At 46.4% G+C, this 20112-nt stretch overlaps 3 protein-coding genes across 4 annotated transcripts in view; all 3 read right to left on the bottom strand.

Annotated features, from left to right (window-relative positions):
- Window positions 1-772: 772 nt before the first annotated feature.
- On the bottom strand, window positions 773-1325 carry LOC102872988 (60S acidic ribosomal protein P2-like). Its single transcript, XM_006890176.1, has 2 exons — window positions 1289-1325; window positions 773-1141 (listed from the first exon to the last, which is right to left on the bottom strand). The coding sequence occupies exons 1-2, from the start codon at window positions 1323-1325 to the stop codon at window positions 795-797; spliced, it is 384 nt and encodes a 127-aa protein (XP_006890238.1). The 3' UTR covers window positions 773-794.
- A 4049-nt stretch (window positions 1326-5374) lies between these two features.
- On the bottom strand, window positions 5375-10105 carry LOC102854703 (cytochrome P450 2D6-like). 2 transcript variants are annotated; one of them, XM_006890063.1, is made up of 9 exons: window positions 9917-10105; window positions 9093-9264; window positions 7595-7747; window positions 7348-7508; window positions 6968-7144; window positions 6606-6747; window positions 6231-6418; window positions 5649-5790; window positions 5375-5553 (listed from the first exon to the last, which is right to left on the bottom strand). In XM_006890063.1, the coding sequence occupies exons 1-9, from the start codon at window positions 10103-10105 to the stop codon at window positions 5375-5377; spliced, it is 1503 nt and encodes a 500-aa protein (XP_006890125.1). The 2 variants fall into 2 exon arrangements, with proteins under 2 accessions (XP_006890125.1, XP_006890126.1); XM_006890064.1 differs by lacking the exon at window positions 7595-7747.
- Window positions 10106-11989: 1884 nt separating this feature from the next.
- Window positions 11990-20112, bottom strand: part of LOC102872581 (cytochrome P450 2D17-like) — a 13155-nt gene continuing 5032 nt past the window's right edge. Inside the window, exon 9 of the mRNA XM_006890175.1 lies at window positions 11990-12030. Coding sequence (XP_006890237.1) covers window positions 11990-12030 — 41 coding nt within the window. The remainder of the gene's footprint in view (window positions 12031-20112) is intronic.

The raw sequence follows: 20112 nt of genomic DNA, 5'->3' as shown, positions 1-20112 counted from the left end.
ACCTCCTTGACGGTTAGGTCATAGAGCTCCCCGAAATTGTGTATTGTTGTTGTTGTGTGCCGTCAACTAGGAACCGATCCATAGCTGACCCTCCATAGTGAATTTTCTGAGGTAGTTAATCGGACGGCAAGAGATTGCCTATGATTCTCCCACAGAGCAGCTGGTGGCCTCAAACCAGTGCCTTCAGGATTGCAGTGCACCTTCTTACCACCTGAGCTCTCTCTATATTGGACAATAGTAGTTCTCTATGCAGATTTCGATATGCTTTTCCCTCCTAATAATAAAACTAAATTATTATTTGGTATAACACTGATCCTTGTAAAGACACTGGATATGTATGACTTTATGGAAGCTAGATCTGGCTATGTAAAGAAATTGTCTTATTGAATGAAATGGAAATGATTTTTTAAAAAAGATACTGTCTTCTGTCACCAAACTGAATTGCAGCCTGTGAACTGCCCTAATGGCAGAAGATTTTCCCAGAGCAACACGTCTTTTGATTTCTTGACTATTAGTACTATTAGACTATTGTAGATACAAGAAAGATGAAATCATGGAAAAGTTCAGTCTTTTCTCCACGTATCACGATGCTATCTACTGAGTCAATGGTGAGAGTTTTGTTTTCTTGTTGTTGAGATGTAATCCACATTGAGGTCTGTAGTCTTTGATCTTCTGCCGGTAGCGTTTCAAATCCTCCTTGCTTTCAGCAAGTGAAGTCCTGTCATTATGTAACACAGGCTGGGTTTTTGTTTTTTTTTTTTTACAGAAAAAGGCTTTATTTGCACGAAGGGGACTCAGTCAAACAAGCCAAAGCCCATGTCATCATCTGACTCCTCAGACTCCTCCTTCTTCTCTTCTTTCTTCTCCTCTGCTGCAGCTGGGGCAGAGCTGGCAGCAGGAGCTGCAGCGCCAGGGCCTGCGGAGACGGCCACAGCACCACCAGCAGGCATGCTGGCAAGTTTACCAATACCCTGGGCAATGACGTCTTCAATGTTCTGCCCACTTAGCTCACTGATGAGCTTGTTGAGCCGGTCGTTGTCGGCCTCGATGCCCACGCTGTCCAGGATCTTCTTGATGTCCTTGGCGCTGGGGGAGGAATTGCCCCCAAGGGCGGCCAGAAGATAGGTGGCGGCGGGCAGACCTCGCACGTGCGACCTCCGCGGCGACAGGGACGGAAAGGTAACACAGGTTTTTGAAGAGCCTTCTTCCTCTGATCCTGATGCTTTATTCCTCTTCAAAAAGCCCAGCTTCTTGAATGATTTGCTCAGCATATGAATTGAATAAGCACGGAGGAAATAGACATCCTTCACGAATTTGCGTGTCATCCTTGCGCAGGGGCCATGCTAATCTTCTCTGTATCGTTCCAATTTTAGTATATGTGCTGCCGAAGCGAGCACGGAAATAGACATCCTTGATGCACACCTTTCTTGATTGTAGATCATGCAGTGTTCCTGTGCTTGAACAACAGCTTCTTGGACTAGGTATAGGATTTGCATGAGCATGAATATGTTCTCTTAATTATTATCTATTTAATCTGTATGATGAACAAATTATTAGACAAGCAGGGCTCTATGAAGTGAAATGTTATAAAAGCCAAATGTAAAAATAAATATTAATCTAAACGATAAACCAAATGCTGTATCAGGATTTGAGGGAGGTGTAAATACAAGCCTCCTGAGACAGGTGACAGGAGTCAAGCACCGAGGCAGAACTAAAGGTGTTTCCATTTCTTGGATTGTATTTGTCAACCCCTCCCCCCTGAGTCAAGCATAAGGTTTTCAATAGAAAGAGTCCAGCTTCATATGCATAGAATTCTCTTTGTGATTTGCTCCTTGGGGTTTCTCAATAGTTACAGAGTTCTGGGTTTCAGTCTTCAAACTGTTTACCCCCTGCTTCACATTCTCTGTTTTTTCTCAGTCCTGGTGTCCCTGTCTCTTTTATGTCCTTGGTTTACAACAGAATGTGACATTAGATCTGAAGGAGACTTATCATTAACCTGCATTATGTAGACGACACAACCTTGCTTGCTGAAAGGGAGGAGACTTGAAACACTTGTTGCAAAAGATCAAAAAATACAACCTTAATGGAAACAGCCCAAATGTCCAACCACAATCAAATGGATTGAGAATTATGGTACATTCACACAATGGAATACTATGCAGCATGCAGGAGCAATGATTTTGAAAATCACTGCCTAACTTGGGAGGGACTGGAGAGCATTCAGTCTAAAACAAAATTTTTATTTTTCAAAAAAAGAATTAAATATATACCAAATGCCAAAAACCCTAAAAAAAACCCCACACAAAAAACCCCACAAACAAATACGGCCATCAATATGGATTGCATTCGACATCAAGAAATCAAAAATTCTTACCACTGGACTGATAGGTAACATCAAGATGAAAACATCATGAAAAGAGATTGAAACTGTCAACAGCTTCATCTTGCTTGGATGCACAATTAGATCTGGCACAATTAGTACCAGCAGTCAAGCAAAAGGAGACATACTACACTGGGAAAATAGTCAGTTAGCGACTTCTCCAAATTATTGAGGAGTAATGATGTCTGCTTGAGGACCAAGGTGCATCTGATTCAGGCCATGGTCTTTCTGATCACTTGCTGTGCATCTGAGAGATGGACAATAAGGATAACAGAAGAACTGATGCCTTTGAGCTCTAGTGTTGCAGAAAAGCACTGAACATCCCATGGACGGCCAAAAGAACAAACAAATATGCCTTGGAGAGGGTGCAGCCTGGGTGCTCTTTGGAGGCAAGAATGATGAGGCTTTGCCTCACACACTTTGGGCATGTTGCTAGGAGGGGCTATATTCGTTGGAGAAGGACATGATGCTGGGAAGGGTGGAGGATCAGTGAAGGAGAGGAAGACCCCCAACCAAGTGGATTGACACAGTGACCGCTGCAATGAACTCTACTGTGTCAGGAAGAGTGAGGATGGCACAGGATAGGACAGGGTTCAAACCTATTGTCATAGGGTCACTATGAATCATACTTGACTCAGAAGCACCTAACAACAACAACAAATAAGGGTTCTGTGATTCTCATTCTTCTCAATATTATGAGAAATTAGAATGGAAAAAAGATTGAAGTTGTCAATAATTAATATTGTTTTGATCCACAATCAACACCCTTGGTACTGTTGTTGTTGATTGCCATCGAGTTGAACACGACTCAGAAACTCTATGAACAAAAGACCTAATGTCTTTCCATAAGTATAGTCATTTCTCCTAGTTCATAGAGTTTCCAGAGGCATGTAGTTTAGGAAGTGGATGCCACTCCTACTTCCAAACCTATTTTACAACTGGGAGCTCCACCAAACACTGTCCACACTGGAAAACTATTCTGGTATTTGATACCCCAAAGGCACAAGGTTCAGCATCACAGTAAACCCAGGTTACTTCATACAGCACATTGACAAAGAGTGATGTGCAAAGTGGAAGAGTGTTTCTCCAGATAGGACAGCACTAGTCTCATTTAGCAGTGGTTAAGTGTCGTCAAGTCACATACGACTCAGAGTATGCTCTGCACGAAAGACCTGAACTCTGTTCTATAACTAACATCATTTCTGAACATTTATAGAGTTTGAGGAGTTTGTAGAGTTTCCAGAGGTATCTAGTTTAGGAAGTGGATGCCACTCCTGCTTCCCAGCATACCTAGAAAAGTCTTAAGTGATTTCACACAACCTTTCTGATACCTTAGCAGAATTCTCTCCTTTTGCATTATACAATTTCAACAAATACATTACAGCTTGATGGTATCAAACAACTTATCCTCTACATTATCAGTGATTTATGCTGTCACCACTGTTTTATCTCTTTCTACTACAATGTCAGTTTATTGAGGCAGTAGCTAGAAAAATGAATTGCATTAGATAGATAATAGATAGATAGATAGACAGATAGATAGATAGATGGATGATAGATAGAGATAAAATCATATTCCAAAAGAAAGACATCTTCCCTGCACCAACTCAAATAAGCTAGTACATTTAGCACTAGCAGTTAAAAAATCAAATGCTATTTTGCATTGGGAACATCTACTGTCAGGACCTTTTCTAAGGTGTAGAGGAGCACAATGTCCGTTTAAAGACTAAGGTGCACTTCATTCAAGAAATTATCTTATCAATTACTTGCTACGCATTTGAAGTTTGGACAATGAATAGGAATGACAGACTGCCTTTGTGCTGTGTTGTTTGTAGAGCGCTGAATATCCCAAGAGCTGCCAAAAGATCAAACAAATATTTCTTGGGGAAAGTGCAACCAGTGGACTCTTTATAGAGGCAGGGATGGTGAAATGCCATTTTACATGGTTTGGGCGTGTTGTTAGAATGGGCCATTCTTTGGAAGAAAAACTCATGCTTGGAAAGGTGAAAGGTCAATGACAGAGAGGAAGAGTCTTAACAAAATAGATTGACACAGTGATTGTAACAATGGGCTCAAGTATATCAGAGATGATGAGAACCGCACAGAATAGGGTAAGCTTGCTCCGCACTTCATAGGGTGAACTCAACAGTCCCTCACAAAGACAACAACTTCCCTAATAAATCACACAATCTTGAGTATGGCTGTGAAGTCTGTGTACCTATTGCAACATATTTGGGACCCAGTAGAGCATCAGGATTCCTCTTGGAATTGGTAGAAGAGGGTGCAAGAGTACAGTGGAAGTTTCACTCTCTGAATGATACCTGGCTGTGTACTGTGGATGCTGTTGTTAGGGGCAGTTCGTCCTCGTAGAATTAGTGGACATCACTAACACTGTCCCCATGCTGTCCTCATTCCTTTTATAAGACGGAACGACACAGGGGCTCAAACACAGGGCAAATGTGAGGGTAGCGCAGACGCGCGTGGTGCGGTGTTGTAAACGGGGTCACTGGGTTGGTGCCAAGCTGACATCACCATACGAGCAGAAGAGCTTTGGTGGCCTAGACTCTATATGCCTGAAAAGCACTTCATTCATATATGGTTTATGGTTTTGCTGAGATTCCAGAGGACAAATAATTTTGCTGTTGAATTTGGAAGACATTTTATATCGTTGAACTTCTTTCTGACTGCAAGTCTCTCCTGGCCCAATGTGAGTCTTTTTAATTGTGTGAGCAGTGCTGGTCCTATCGAGGGGGCATGGAAGCTCAGGGAAGTGGCTCACATGGACTTGTCATTAGTCCTCCCCAGGGAAAGCCCTCAGAGTCCTAAACATGACTCTGAATCCCAGCACCCCTCACCCCTTTCCATCTAGTTGTCCATACTTATTGGGATATTGGGGTCTGAGGTATAGGAAGGACTCAGTTATAGGGTGGGAGTCCCCAGACTGGTTTACTGCTGGTGAGAGTGAAGCTGGGGAGCAGGTGGGGCTTGGAGCCTCTAGCGGGGCACAGCACACAGCTGGTAGGGGGCTGGACTCAGTAGGAAGTTATAGATGCCGTGGTCACTTGGCTGAGGCTGTCCAGGGGGCACGGAGAAGCTGAAACGCTGCAGGAGGCTGGTGAAGAAGAGGAAGAGCTCCATGCGAGCCAGGGGCTCCCCGAGGCAGGCGCGACGACCTGTGGGTGAACATGGGGGGCTCAGTGAGCCTGGAATCGTATTCACCTGAGACACCACTTAGGGAGGATGGGAGGATTCCGACACCCCCAGGCACCTGCTGAGAACGGCATGAAGGCCTCCTGCTTCACGAAGCGGCCCTGGGCGTCCAGGAAGTGTTCTGGGTGGAAGCGGAAGGGCTTCTTCCAGACGGTCTCGTCCTTCAGCACTGATGACAGGTTGGTGATGATCATTGTCCCCTGTCCAAGTGATGCCCAGTGTGGGTGAAGCTGGGTAAGGGCTGTGGTGACCCCAGCCACCGCTTCACACGGACATACACTCTCCGCTCACACAACTGGATGTATTCAAGATGCGCAGTCCAAGAAACCACAGAGACTTTCCCTGTGCTCAAGACTTGGCCAGGTGACAAGTCTGCCATGGGCACCATCGCTGTCACCGCACCCATCCAGCATTCAGGGGTCATGTCTGCTTTGTCTTTCAACAGACTTGTACTCCAACAGGAATGACCCCACCTCTGGTGTGCACCCCACATCCCCCAGACTTGGCACTTGAGCAAGTGTCTGGAGAGGGTGGAGGGACAGCTCTGTGCCTTTGGGGAGGGTCCACCTGGCAAAGACCATGCCAGGCTTAAGATGTGGCAGATGGTGTTGTGCAGGGGACAGGGTGGCTGCCGTCCTACCTTGGGGATGAGGAAGCCTTGCACTTCAGTGTCACGGAGAGTCATGTGAGGCAGACCCAGCGGTACCACATCCCCAAAGCGCTGCACCTCGTGGACCACGGCTGTGGTGTAGGGCATGTGGGCCTGGTCGGCCATCTCGGGGGCTCGGCCCTGCCCTATCACCTCGTCGATCTCCTCTTGGACCCGGCCTGCACACACAGAGAGCCCCAGTGAACCAGAGCCTGGGTGTGCAGACCTTGATTCCTCTGTCACCAAAATCTCTCTATAGGGCGTTGTCCACATGGCCACAGGGACAGCTCCAATTAGGAGACTCTGCTGTTCAAATAGCCCAGGGTGAGGGGTGTCCAGTGGGCCAATTGTCCCCAGGCTCCTCACGCTGTACATCCGGGTGCAGGAGCATGAGCAGGAGCCCCCAGGCCAGCGTGGTTGTCGTGGTCACCATCCCAGCAGAGAACAGGTCGGCCACCACCAGGCGCAGGTTGTCATTGTTGAAGCTGCTCTCGGGGTTTCCTTTGGCCTGGGTCAGGCAGGGAGGTCAGAGCCAGGGCCAGGGGAAAGCACCTGGGTCCCTACCCTGCTCCCACAGGACTGGGCCCCCCATCCCACCACTCCAAATCCTATCTCCCCAACACTTTCATCTTTCATCACCCCACGATCCTACCCCGCGCCCACACTGCACAGCAGTCATCACCCCATGACCCTACCCCGCCCCCATGCTGCACAGCCATCCACCTCACCTTCTCCACCTCATCCAGGAACACATCTGTCAGGTCCCGGGGCGGCTGTGTCCGGTCTCTGGTCTCCCGGTGCTCGGCGACCAGCCCATCCAGCAGGTCCATGAAGGCCTTCTGGGTCGCCAAAACCTTCTTGGCCAGAACTGGGATACGCAGGAGGATCGGGACCACGTTCAGCACCTGTGTCACCACAGGAGAAACTGGGGGACCTTCTCAGCTGGGCCAGCCTCAGGCCCCAGGCACCTCCAGGACCTCTTTGCTCTCTCTGTGGCCCCCACCTGGAAAGCCCTTTCACAGCGCCCCTAATGCATATCTGCCTCCCACAGTCCAAGGACAGAAAGCCTGCCCTGCCCTGCCCTGTTAATGCCCCCAGGACTCTGCACCTCGCGCAGAAAGTTCGAGTTATCTGTCAGTGCTTTGTCCACTAACTCCATGAGCTTGAGGAGGGTGGGGTCGTCGTACTCGAAGCGGCACCCATGAGTGAGGCAGGAGATCACGTTGGTCACTGCTTTGTTCAGGTGGACATTGGGGCTGAAGGGTCGTCCTGGAGGGACAGTGCCGGTCACAGGGCGCCTCTGGGCCCATTCCCCTTTCCCTCCGCCCCATGTGACCCTCAGCCACAGTGCTCACCTTCCTGTGCAGCGAAGACAGCGCAGAGGCAGGCAGCCTCCTCGGTCACCCACTGCTCCAGTGACTTCTTGCCCAGGCCGAAGTTGCGCATGGTGGACACGGAGAAGCGCCGCTGCTCACGCCATGCGGGTCCATAGCGCGCTAGGGACAGACCTAAGGGAGGGGACTCGTGGGCGGAGCTGGACATCAGACCACGCCCCTCGCACCACCCACCGACGGTGTGTGGACAAGCCCACCCTGAATGTGGTCACCATCCTGGCCTAGGTGGTCCCTGGTCCCACATCGTTTTCATTCCAGTCTTCTTTCCAGGGTCCTGTCAGGTCCAGGTCAGCCCACCGGGTCACTGATGTCACAAGGCCCCACTCTGTCCTTAGATCTGTGTGGCCTGATTACCCTCCACCAGGACAGGCTCCCCCCCATCACCTACCACCCCTGCAAGGGTCAGGCCTGCTGCTTTCCCAGCCTCAGCCCCATCCCAGATGACCCTCACTCCCTGTCCTGACCTCATCCCTGCTTGAGACAGGACTGCTTAACCTCGTCCACACCCCATCCTGGGAGTGGACACCCCGCCCCCCGCCTGCCCCACCCCTGAACAGGACACTTTGATAACTGCCTCCTTCACACCTGTATCTGTCACAGGCTCCACGATCACCTGTCCCAGCGCCCACCCCTGAGCTGGGCAGCCCTCCCTCGCACGTCCAGGCATGTGTCCACAGCCCTGTTCCGTGCACGGCCAGCCTGCACCGCATAAACGTGCTGGTTCGGGCGCTGACCCGCCTCGCCCAGCTCCCACCTTGCCCACCTCTGTCCTATTCATACCTCGCCCATGGCTCACGTCCCGCCCACACCAATGTCCGGATCACAGCCACGTCCCACCTCCACCAGTGTCCCGTCCACACCCCCACCAATGTCCCGTCCACACCACCCGTCCTGCCTGCAGCCCCGCCCCCACAGTGGCCTCTTCTTCAACCCTGCCCCTCCCACGCTCCAGTCCCACCCACACCCCGTCCCACAGGTGCCCCAATCTCTCCACCCACCCCTTCTGTGAAGTCCACCTGCATCTCGTGGATATGCGAGTTGAGCTGGTGTCCCGCCCCTGCCTTGAACAGGATTTGTCCACCCCTTGTGCCGCCTACACCCTTGTCCTGGCCTCTTCTCTGTCCTGTGCACACCTCTCTTTCACTCTCCATCATTGTTCTGCTTGCCCCCATCTCCCTAAACCGCTGTCCTGCCCAAACCACTGTCTTGGTCAGGCTCCACCTTGGACCCTCCTGGGGTAAGGGACACACAAGTGCTAAAGGCGTGTCCAGTCCTCTAGCAGCGGCTCACAGGACTGTCCTTCCTCTGCGTGAGCCGCATCCTTCTGCCTCTCCTCATCCTTCACGCCAGTTGCGTGGTGTCCACTTGCTGGCTCCTCAGGTCACCGGTAGCCCAGCCCGCATCCCGACACTGCTGCTGTCTGTCCCCCACCCCACTCCGCCTCTCTACAATCTCTTGCCTTGTGAGTGTGGCCCGAAATTCAGATACTGGTCGAATGGCAAAGGTGGCCGGTCAGCTGTGTCCTCACCGCGGGCCACCAGCGCCTCGCGCATGGCTTCCAATCCATTGATCACGACCATGGGCGTCCAGGCCAGCTGCAGGCTGAACACGTCTCCATAGCGGCGCCGCAGCTGCAGGCCGAGGGACACGGGGCCGATAAGCCAGGATCCCACATGAACAGACTCATTCTAACTTCTCAAGCTTGGTTCATGTCCGGGCCCACTAGCAGAAGAACAAAATCTGACCTTGTGACCCAGGGTCACATCCTCTCCATGTCCATAACTTTACCTGGGGTCAAAAATCCACCTCTGATTTTCTGAGACACTCAAATGTTCTATGACCCTAGCAGTTCATTTTAAAAATAGAAACTTGAGATTTTGAGCCGTAGACAGGAAGTCCCAAAGTTCAGGGAAGAGATTAGAAACCAGTCACCACACCCCTCCCTTATACCGCCCCAATCTCAGTCCTGCTCACTGCCCGGCTACCACCCATTCTCAGATCTTCGGAGGACCAGGATGACTTCGGTCTTGCGTCATTTCTGTCATCCACTGCACAGAAAGCCCTGCTGAGTCCCATCAAACTCTTGTACCTCTGACTTCTTTACTCTCCCCACAAAGTATCTATTCTTTGAAAATCGACAGCATGTTTCCGCCCAACAAGAGTCTCCTCCCCCAGGAAGCCTCCGAGCCTCCTCTGTCTTTTGGACCAGCTGCTTGTCAAAGCTTGTGTTTTCACCTAGCATCCCTTGTCCAGGGTCTAGTGACCCAGGACCACCTGACTCACCTGGCCTAAGCTGTGGTGCATGTTCCTCACGTCCACCTGCAGCAAGTTACCCACGCCCGGAAAAGACACAGGGCCTGGTGGGTAGCGGGCAGCCCAGCGTGATCGTCTGTGCATCAGGTCCACCAGCAGCAGGAAGATGGCCACGACCACGGCCAAGGATGCCAGACTGTCCCCCATCAGCAGCCCCATGGTGGCTTCACTGCTCGGGCTCCTCTACTGGTGTACCTTTGGCACACCTGGAATCTCAGACTAAACCTGGCTCCTGGGAGCCCACCTGCTGCCCACCTGCTGCAGCCTGTTTCTCCAGTCTTTTAAAGAGACAAAGAATGACCTTTGCCCTCCATTCTTAGCCAACACCCATTAGTCAACATTTGCACCACCCAGGGCATGGAGGGAGGGGCCAGTCTGGGCAATGCTCAGGATACAGCACAGGAGACATCCTTCTCTTGCCTTCCCCAGTGTGGGAGTTTAGGGATCGAAGAGTACAGGTCACTTCCAGTGCCTGTGATACTCTTTCTAGCTCTGCAGACCCCTGGGCTAGTGAGGGCGTGAACAGGCACCCACTGATCCTCCTCTCCCACAAGTCTCCCCACACCCTCCAGTGATAACACCTGGTGCCCTAGACAGGTCTTCACATAACTTACTTCTCACAGGATACACCCCGTAGTGACCTCTGTCACTGTCCCCCACTCAAGGACACAAGAAGATCATGATCTGAGAAGTTAGTGGAAGCACGAGAAATTATGTTCTCAGCAATCCCAGTCACTTCTCCAACAGAAAGTTGGGAAATCAAATCTCATGCATGCTTATTTATTCACACACACACACACACACACACACACACACACACACACACATGCACCCCCCCCTCCAAAGACCCATTCTAACAACCATTCACAGCCCCTTGAAAGCATTGCCGCACAGAGATGTGCATTTGCATGGGAACAAACACACATTCAGATACACCTTCACATACACACAGAGACTACACACACCTCTGTAGGCAAAACACCACATTCCTCATCTCTCCTAAATGATTGGAATGACCCAGATATGATGGCCACTGTCCCAAGTCTCACGCCCCAGCTGCCTGTGCCCAGGCCCGGCTGTGAGACCCTGGGTCTGCTGAGGAAGGCATCAGGGTTGTTCTTAAGCTCCCCAGTGACCCTGGCCAGACAACTGGTGGGGGCCATAACATTTCCCCACCGCGTTCCCACATCCGTCAGCTGCCTGCACAGAGTCCTGGCATCTCACTGCTTTCTGGCCTCCAGCGTTTCTCATAGAAATTAACTGTGCTTCCTGAGACATCTTTGTTTTTGAAAAGTTCATTCTGTTTCCTTACTTTTTTTTTAAATTCCAAGATGAATTTATATCATTATTAACAACATATTATTATATTAACAACATATTAACAACTCTGTTGTTGTACCCTAGAAGTGTCAGAGCAAAGTCAAGTGACCCTGTTGTTAAAGTTTATATTGGAAAGTCCCACAATCAAGATTTCTTCTGCATATAAAGATCTCAATAACCAAAACCTCCCTCACCCCGCCTATCCCACATTGGCATTTTCAGTTTTTAGGTGGGTCCTGGCACAGGAGGAGAATAATTACAGGATTTTAGGAAGTCCTTTGAGAGGGAGATGAAGACACAGAAAATTTAGAGGGCGTCAGACTGAGGATGTTTAGCCACCTCTCCTTCCTGCCCTAACTTCATCCACTCTGGCTTCAGAGGTCTGGGAGGGGAGGCCGTTTAATGAACGCTGGCAAAAGGGCCTGAATGGAGGAAGGCAGGGAAAGGTGTTGGGAAGCAAGGCCCAATCCTTCTAACAGTGCCCAACTCAGGTGGCAGCACCCAGGGCCCTGAGACTGAGGAGGTAAGATTTCAGGGGTTAAGGAGGAAGGAAAGTAATGGTGGACTACCACGAGTGGGTGGAGCAGTGTCCGAGGAGCATGGCCCTATACCCCTAAGCAAGGGAAGGACCCTTCCAGGACTATTGCTGACACCCTGGCTCCTGGGAGTGGGACTAAAACCCAGAGATTAAGAAGGCAGGAGCTGTCTGATGTCTGGGGCTCCTCATCTGGCCATGCAGCGCTGGGGTGGGCATCCTGAGGGGTCTGGGAACCAGGAGGGCATAGGGTGGGCGTGGACACAGGGCTCACCACAGGCTGCTTCCAAGCTTTTGATGAGCTTCTTGAACTTCCAGCTCTCCACGTTGCTGTCGGCAGCACTAGGGTTACTGGCCATCTTCTCCCTCCTCCTAAGGGCTCAGTCCTGGGCGGCAGCGGCTGCTCCTCCCACCAGCTCTGACGTCAGGCACCGACTCCCTCTCTCCAAACAGCTGCTTGGTGCAACCCTCTCACACTGGGCCCTTCTGTCTCCCTACTTTCAAGATGCCTTCTCCTTATTTTTTGGATCGTTTTCTTTGATGGGTGTAGATGTGGGCCTTTTTGAGTTTGTTTTACTAAATTTGTTGATCTTCTTTGAAATGTAGATAAATTATTTTCATCAAAGTGGAACACATGTTCAACCCTTCTCCCTTCTGGCTTTTTCTCTTTTCCTAAGATTCCCATTATGCATATGTTGGTTCACTTGATGGCTTCCTATTTGCTTCCAAGATTCTATTTATTAGTCTTCATTCTATTTTCTTTCTTTTCCTCACACTAAAGGATCTCAAACTACATATCTTCCAGTTCACAGAATCCTTCTTTATTATATTTGTATCTTCTGCAGAGTCTCTGCTCATTTCAATTCCACAGTCAGCACTCTTGGCACCAGTAGCCAGAAAATAAAAAAGTATATTGTGATGGGAAAGCCTGCTGTTAGGGACCTCTCCAAACTACTGAAGAGCAATGCTGTCTCTCTGGAAACTAAGGTGTGTCTCATACAGACCATGGTCTTTGCAATCACTTGTTATGCATCAAGGGTTGGACAATGACTAAGGAGGATAGAAGGAGAATTGATGCCTTTGAGCTGTGGTGCTGGAGAAGAGTATTGAGGGTACCATGGACTGCTAGGAAAACAAACAGATTCATCCTGGAAAGGATTAAATTGGGCAGCTCCTTGGAGGCAAGGATTCTGAGGCTCCATCTAACGTACTTTGGACAAGTTGTAAGGAGGCACTGGTCCTTGGAGAGGGACATCATGCTTGGGAGGGTGGAGGGCAGGCACAGGAGAGGAAGACCCTCTATGAGGTGGATTGATTCAGTGACTGGAGTAATGGGGACAGGTGTGTCGGAGACAGTGCGATTGGCACAGGACAGAGCAGAGTTTAGGGCTGTTGTACATAGGGTCGCTATGAGTCGCAAGCGACTCGACGGCACATAACAACAACAACAACAACTTTTCAACTTCAGGTTTTCTATTCGGTTTCCACTATTCTCTGTTTGATGAGACATCTTTTCGTAGTTTTCTTTGGTTATCTCCTACAGCCCTTGACTTCTTCTGATAAGGTTTTCTTTAGTTCTTTGGATACGTTTTAACCATTGTTATTGTTATTTTTATTATGGAGTAGGCTACGACTCATAGTGACCCTATGAACAACAGGTCAGAACATGTCTCTATCCTGAGTTATGCTCCGTGCCTGTGCCACGCTCGAGCCCACTGCGGCGGTAACTGTATCAATTCATCTTGTTGAGGACCTTTTCCACTTTTGTTGACCCTCCACCTTTCCCAGCATGAGGTGTCTCACCAAAAAAGGATTCTTCCTGAGAATATACCCAAAGTAAACGAGATGAAGTTTCAGCTTCCTTCCTTCCTTTAAAGAACACTTTGATTGTATCTTGTCTGAGACAGATTTAGGTTGGGTTTGGTTTTTGGGTTTTTTTTGGCAATTGACAGTATATTCAATCCTCTTCACCAAAGCTACAAATCAAAGGCATCAATTCTGCTTCTGTCATTCTTATTGATTGTGCAACTTCCAGAAATACAGCAAACATCTGAAAATACCCATGATTTGGTGTGGAAAATACCATAGTTTGGATCAGGCCCACCTTGGTCTTTAAACTGACATCGTTTCTCTTTAGCACTTTGGGGAGACCCTTGACTGTACATATCCCCAATACACGATGTCTTTGGTTTTTTTGACTGCTGCTACCCTGGGAGTTGATAGTTTACACAAGTAGTATGAAATTGTTAATGACTTCATTCTTTTCTCCATCTATATTAAGATTGTGTATTTGTCCAGTGGTGAGAATTTTTACTTTCTTGATGTTGAGATGTAATCCGTAGCAAAAGCTTTAGTCTTTGATCTTCTGCAGTAATTATTTCAAATCTTCATTTTCAGCAAACATGGTCATGCCGTCTACATAATACAAGTTGTTGATGTGTTGCAGACCGAGGGTCCCAAAGAATGGAATAATTTTATAATTATTAATAAAGAGACAAACAGCCAGGAATGTGATAGAACAGAGAGCATAAAACAGGGGGCCAGCAGTTCTCGACTGAAGACCCCAAGTCAAGCTTCTCTGTGTCTTTATTGAAAATTACCAGGAAGTAAATCACAAAGAGAATTAAATGCAAATGAAGCCAAGCTCTTTCTATTGAAAACCTTCTGCTTGACTCAGGAAGGAGGGGTTCACAAATGCAAGAATTTGGTTTACCCTTAACTATTAACCTTGATGCCTCAGGGTGAACTCCAGCTCAGGAAGTAACGCTCCCTCTGTAGGGGGCCCCTTGCTGTCTCCTGTCTTGCAGGGAACAAACAGCTCATATTCTAGGATCTGCCACAAGAGAAATCCTAACTTATATATCTGTAATTCCTTCAATTCCTGAACAAGGGTTTTCATATAATGTTTGGTATAAAGTTTGGCTTCCCATATTGATGTATCTTCCTCCAATCCTAATGCTATATTTTTCTTCACATACTCCAATGTCAGAGAGCTGGACAATGACTAGGAATGACAGAAAGAGAATTGATGCCTTTGAGCTGTGGTGCTGGAGAAGAATATTGAATATACCATGGACTGCCAGGAGAACAAGCAGGTTCATCCTGGAGGGAGTGAAACAGGCTGCTCCTTGAAGGCAAGGATTCTGAGGCTTCGTCTGACATACTCTGGACATGTTTCAAAGAGGGACCAGTCCTTGGAGAGGGACTTCACACTTGGGAGGTGGAGGGACAGCACAAGAGAGGAAGACCCTTGATGAGATGGATGGATTCAGTGACTGGGGTAATGGGAGTTAAGTGTGTCAGAGACAATAAGTTCGGCACAGGACAGAGCAGGGCTCAGGGCTGTTGTTTATAGGGTCACTAAGAGTCGCAAGCAACTAGATGACACATAACAACTCTCATTCTCAAATGATTTGCTTCACATACAAATTTAATAAGTATGGAGAATTTATACAACCCTGATGCACAACTTTCCTGACTTTAAATTTTGTAGTTTTCCCTTGTGTGCGGACAACTGCTTCTTGGTCTTGGTCAAAACTGGGCATGAGCCTAATTAAGTGTTCTGGAATTTTCATTCTTCTCAAAGTTATTAATAGGGTTTTTTTAATTCACACAATCAAATGCTTTGCATAATCAATAAAACACATAAATCTATTTCTGGTACACAGTGCTTTCAACCAGGATCCATCTGACATCACCAGTGATATCCCTTGAGCCGTGATTTCTTCTAAATGCTGTTTGAATTTCTGGTACGTCTTTGTTGATATATTGTACCATCTATTTGTTAATCTTCAGGAACATTATCCTTGTTCATCATGTCAGTGATACTGTTAGAGAATTTCCACTGTCTGTTGCACCAACTTTCTGAGAATGAGAACAAATATGGACCTCTTCCAGTCAGTTGGCAAGGTAGCTGTCTTCCATATTTTTGGGCAGAGACTGGTGAGCACGTTCAGGGCTGCGTCTGGTCTTGGTATCCCATCGACTGTTAGTCCATCAACTCCTGGGGCCTAATTTTCTGTCAATGCCTTCAGTAAAGTTTGCACTTCTTCCTTCAGTCCTCTTGGTTCTTGATCACATGTCACTTTCTGAAATGGCTCTCAGTGTGACCAGTTCTTTCTGGTACAGTGACTCTGTACACTCTTGGCATTTTCTTGTGATTCTTCCCAAATTGCTCAACATTTTGTCCTAGAATGTTGCAACTTGAGGCTTGAATGTGTTCTTCAGCTATTTCAGCTTGAAAAACTCTGAGTATATTCGCTTATTTTTGCTTTTTTAACTCCAACTCTTTGTGCACTTCATTACAATATTTATCACTGTCTTCTCAAACTTTCCTCTGAAATCTGTTTAGCTCTCTTACCTCAGAATTCTTTGTTTGGGCTTCTATTCATTTCAGTGTAACTTTTAGAACCTGATTTGTCATCCACTTTGGTCTTTTTTTTTCTCCTTTATTCATTATTATTATTATTCATTTTAATGAAAATTTACAGAGACTTTGGATTTCCATTCATTCATTGTTGCACTTTTCTCTCTGCCCACCCCTTCCCCCACTTCACTCTTCTCTTTGAAAAGTAAAAAAAAAATTCTTTCATTGTTTTACAATCCCTCCCCCCAAGTCCACTCCACTATGCAGCCTTCGTTCTGGACTCCTGTCATGACAATAATACCTAATCACATATCCCTTTTGAACAGTTCTCCCCCTCATCTGTTTCAATGCAGTCTACAGTATTTATCCCATCTTTCTCAGTCTCCCTCCAACCCCAATGTCAGTCCTGTTTTACAACAGTGCCACCATGCAGTATTTGTCCTTTTGTGACTGAGATATTTTCACTCAATTTTGTATAATGTTGCATGAGTTCCTTGTTTTTCAATGCAGTGTAGTATTCCATTGTGTGAATATACCACAGTTTCTCTACCCATTCATTTGTTGATGGGCACTTGGATTATTTCCAAATCTTTGCTATTGTGAACAAAGCTGCGATAAACATGGGTGTGCATATATCTGCTTGAGTGGCGGTTATGGTTTCTTTTGGATATGTTTCCAGTAGTGGAATTGCTGGGTCAAATGGTATTTCTGTTTGCAACTTTTTGAGAAAGTGCCATACAACCTTCCACAGTGGTTGCACCATTTTACACTCCCACCAGCAGTGAATAAGGGTTCCAGTTTCTCCACAGCCTCACCAGCATTTGTTGTTTGCTGTTCTGTTAAATTTTGCTATCCTTACTGGGGTGAAATAATATCTCATAGTTGTTTTTCTTCCTTTTTCCCCCCCAAAAATGTTTTATTCATTAGTTGTGCATTTTCTTCCCTCCCTCTTCCACCCCCAGTCCACTTTTCAATACACCTCTTGTTCCAGATTGTTTTCATACCTATAATGCCTAATCATCTATTCCTTTCAGACAGTTCATCCCTTCACCTGTTTCAATGCAGTGTCCATTATCTATCTACTCTTTTTCTATTCCCCCATCCCCCATATCAGTCCTATTTTATTGACAGCGGTATTTTGCTATATTTGTCCTTTTGTAACTGAAATATTTCATTTAGTATAATGTCTTTGAAACTCACCCATGTTGTGCAGTGTTTAACAAGTTCATTGTTTTTCACTATTGTATAATATTTCATCGTGTGAATGTACCATAAGTTTTCTATCCATTTGTTTTTTGACAGGCACTTGGGTTATTTCCATCTCTTTGCTATTGTGAATAACACAGCAATAAACATGGATGTGCATATATCTGTTTGAGTCACAGCTCTGGTTTCTTTGGGATATGTTCCCAGTAGAATTCCTGGGTAAAATGATATTAATAATATGTCCAACTTTTTGAGGAAGCACTAGACTGCCTTCCATAGTGGTTGCATCACTTTACATTCCCATCAGCAGTGAATAAGTAGTGTTCCAGTCTCTCCACAACTCTGACAGCATTTGTTGTCTGCTGCCTGTTGAACTTTGCTATTGTTGCTTGGGTGAAACAATTTCTCACAGTAGTTTTGAATTACATCTCTCTGAGAACTAGGGATTTTTTTTTTCATGTGTTTGCCATCTGAATGTCTTCTTTGGTGAAGTGTCTATTCATATTCTGTACCCATTTTACAATTGGATTATTTACCTTTTTCTTGTTGAGGTGCTGGAGTATTCTATACATTTTAGAGTGTCCCTTATCAGATATGTCATTGTCAAATATTTTTTCCCAGTCTGTGTGCTTCCTTTTCATCTTGTTGGAGAAGTTTTTTGATGGGCACAGGGACTTGATTTTTAGAAGGTTCCATTCATCTACTTTATGCTTTCCTGGTTTTAGGTTCTTCCCATATTGTTTAAATGACCTTTTGCTTTCTTCATAGATGACATCCTTGATGTCATTCCACCACTCTTCTGGTTTTTGGTCATTAATATTCACTGCATTATCTATTCTTAAGGTGGTTTCTAAATTCAGCTGGGTTTTAAATCAGCTTATGTTTAAATTACCTGACTTAAAAATCTTGTGCATCAAGTGCTTCAATTCCTATTGTGTCTTTTCCCATGTCTATGAGCTGTTCTTGTTTGTGTGCTTTGATTTTGCAATTGTTATTGTTGATAAATAGGTATTTTTAATAATATAATGTAGAAACTCAAATCAGATTCTTCTTCTACCCCAGCTAGGGCTTTTGTTTTCAGAGCTTTTTATGTGTTTTTGTTTGCACAGTCTCTGAACTAATTTTGTAAATTCTCTTATTACTATAATTATTACATAATTATGTGTGATCATTGAAGTCTCTACTCGGTTTAGTAATGAATCAATGATTTGAAATAAAGGTGTTCTTATATTTCTGAAACCAATAAAAGTCTCAGTCTTTTTAGAGAGTCTGTGGGAGTCACAGAACACTTCATTATGCTCAAGAAAAATTTAAACCTAGATCAAGAGGTGGTTGTCCGAACAGGACAAGGGAATGCTGCATGGTTTAAAATCAGGAAAGGTGTGCATCAGAGTTGTATTCTTTCTCCGTTACTATTCAGTAAGTACACTGAGCAAATCATTAGAGAAGCTGGACTTAATGAAGAAGAATGAGGCAGAAAGATCAGAGGAAGACTCATCAATAACCTGTAATATGCAGATGACACTATTCTCCTTGCTGAAAATGAAGACGTCTTGAAACCCTTGTTGCAGAAGATCAAAGACTACATCCTTCAATATGGATTACAGCTCAACATCAAGAAAACAAAAATTCTAACCACTGGGGCAAATAAACAATGATAGAAATTGTCAATGATTTCATCCGACTTGTATCCACAATCAACACCCTTGATACCTGCAGTCAAGAAATCAAAGGACAGTATTGCTTTGGAAACATCTGCTGTCAGGGACGTCTCCAAACGGCTGAAGGGCAATAATGTCTGATTAAAGAATAAACTCAGCCTGTGATTCCTAGTGACCAACCGATATGAACCCTCCCCTCTCCTCATCCTCTCTGACATGCCTGAGTCCATCGTTACAGTCACTTTGTGAGTCCTATTCTCAGTCTTCCGCTCCTTGACCTTTCCTTGAAGTCCTTTATCAAGGACTGATCTCTCCTACCGTCGTATGCCCAAAGTTTGTGAGACCAGGTTTCCCTCTCCTTGCCTCTAAGGAGGCCCCTCGTTTCACTTTCTGCAGGACAGAACTGTTTGTTCTTTTGACAATCCATGGACTATTCAACACTCTTCTCCACTATCACAGCTCATTGGTTTCAAAGGCACTGATTCAAATGAAGAGCATTGCTGCTTCTTCCATCATCTTTGCTGTTGTTGGAATGTGTTCTACAACACCTGAGAACAACGCCAGAGCAGTAAGTGTGGCACTGGAAGTAGCAGAAGTAGGTGCAAGGTCATGAGAACCTGTGTAACCTAATGGGAATTGGTTTTGTATGGTGGATCTTGTTTATGAGGACAGTTCCCCCTAGTGGATTTACTGGAGGTCACTAACGCTGTCCCCGTGCTGCCCTCACTCCTTTTACAAGATGAAATGACACAGAGGCTAAAGCACAGGGCGAATGTGAGGACAGTGTAGGATCAGGTGGTTTGGACCTTGTTGTCCATGGGGTTGCTATGAGTTGGTGCTGAACTGTTATCACCTGCAAGACCTCTGATAACCTAGACTATGTGTCTAAAATGTCTTTATGCATAGCTGACTGACAGTTTTGCTAGAATTCCCAAGGGGAAAAAAAAACACGCCAAAAAGTTTTACTGAGGAGTTTGAAGGAATTGTTCATTCTCTGAACCTGCTTCTGACATGAACATTTTGAAGGGGGCTAATCATATGTATTGCGATGGGAAGGTCTGCTGTTAGGGACCTCTCC

The sequence above is a fragment of the Elephantulus edwardii genome, unplaced genomic scaffold, assembly GCF_000299155.1.
Source record: "Elephantulus edwardii isolate Elephantulus edwardi_28Jun2011 unplaced genomic scaffold, EleEdw1.0 scaffold00086, whole genome shotgun sequence".
NCBI lineage: Eukaryota > Metazoa > Chordata > Mammalia > Macroscelidea > Macroscelididae > Elephantulus > Elephantulus edwardii.
The sequence above is the reverse complement of the archived record's forward strand: the minus strand, read 5'-3'. Positions and strand labels throughout refer to the sequence as shown.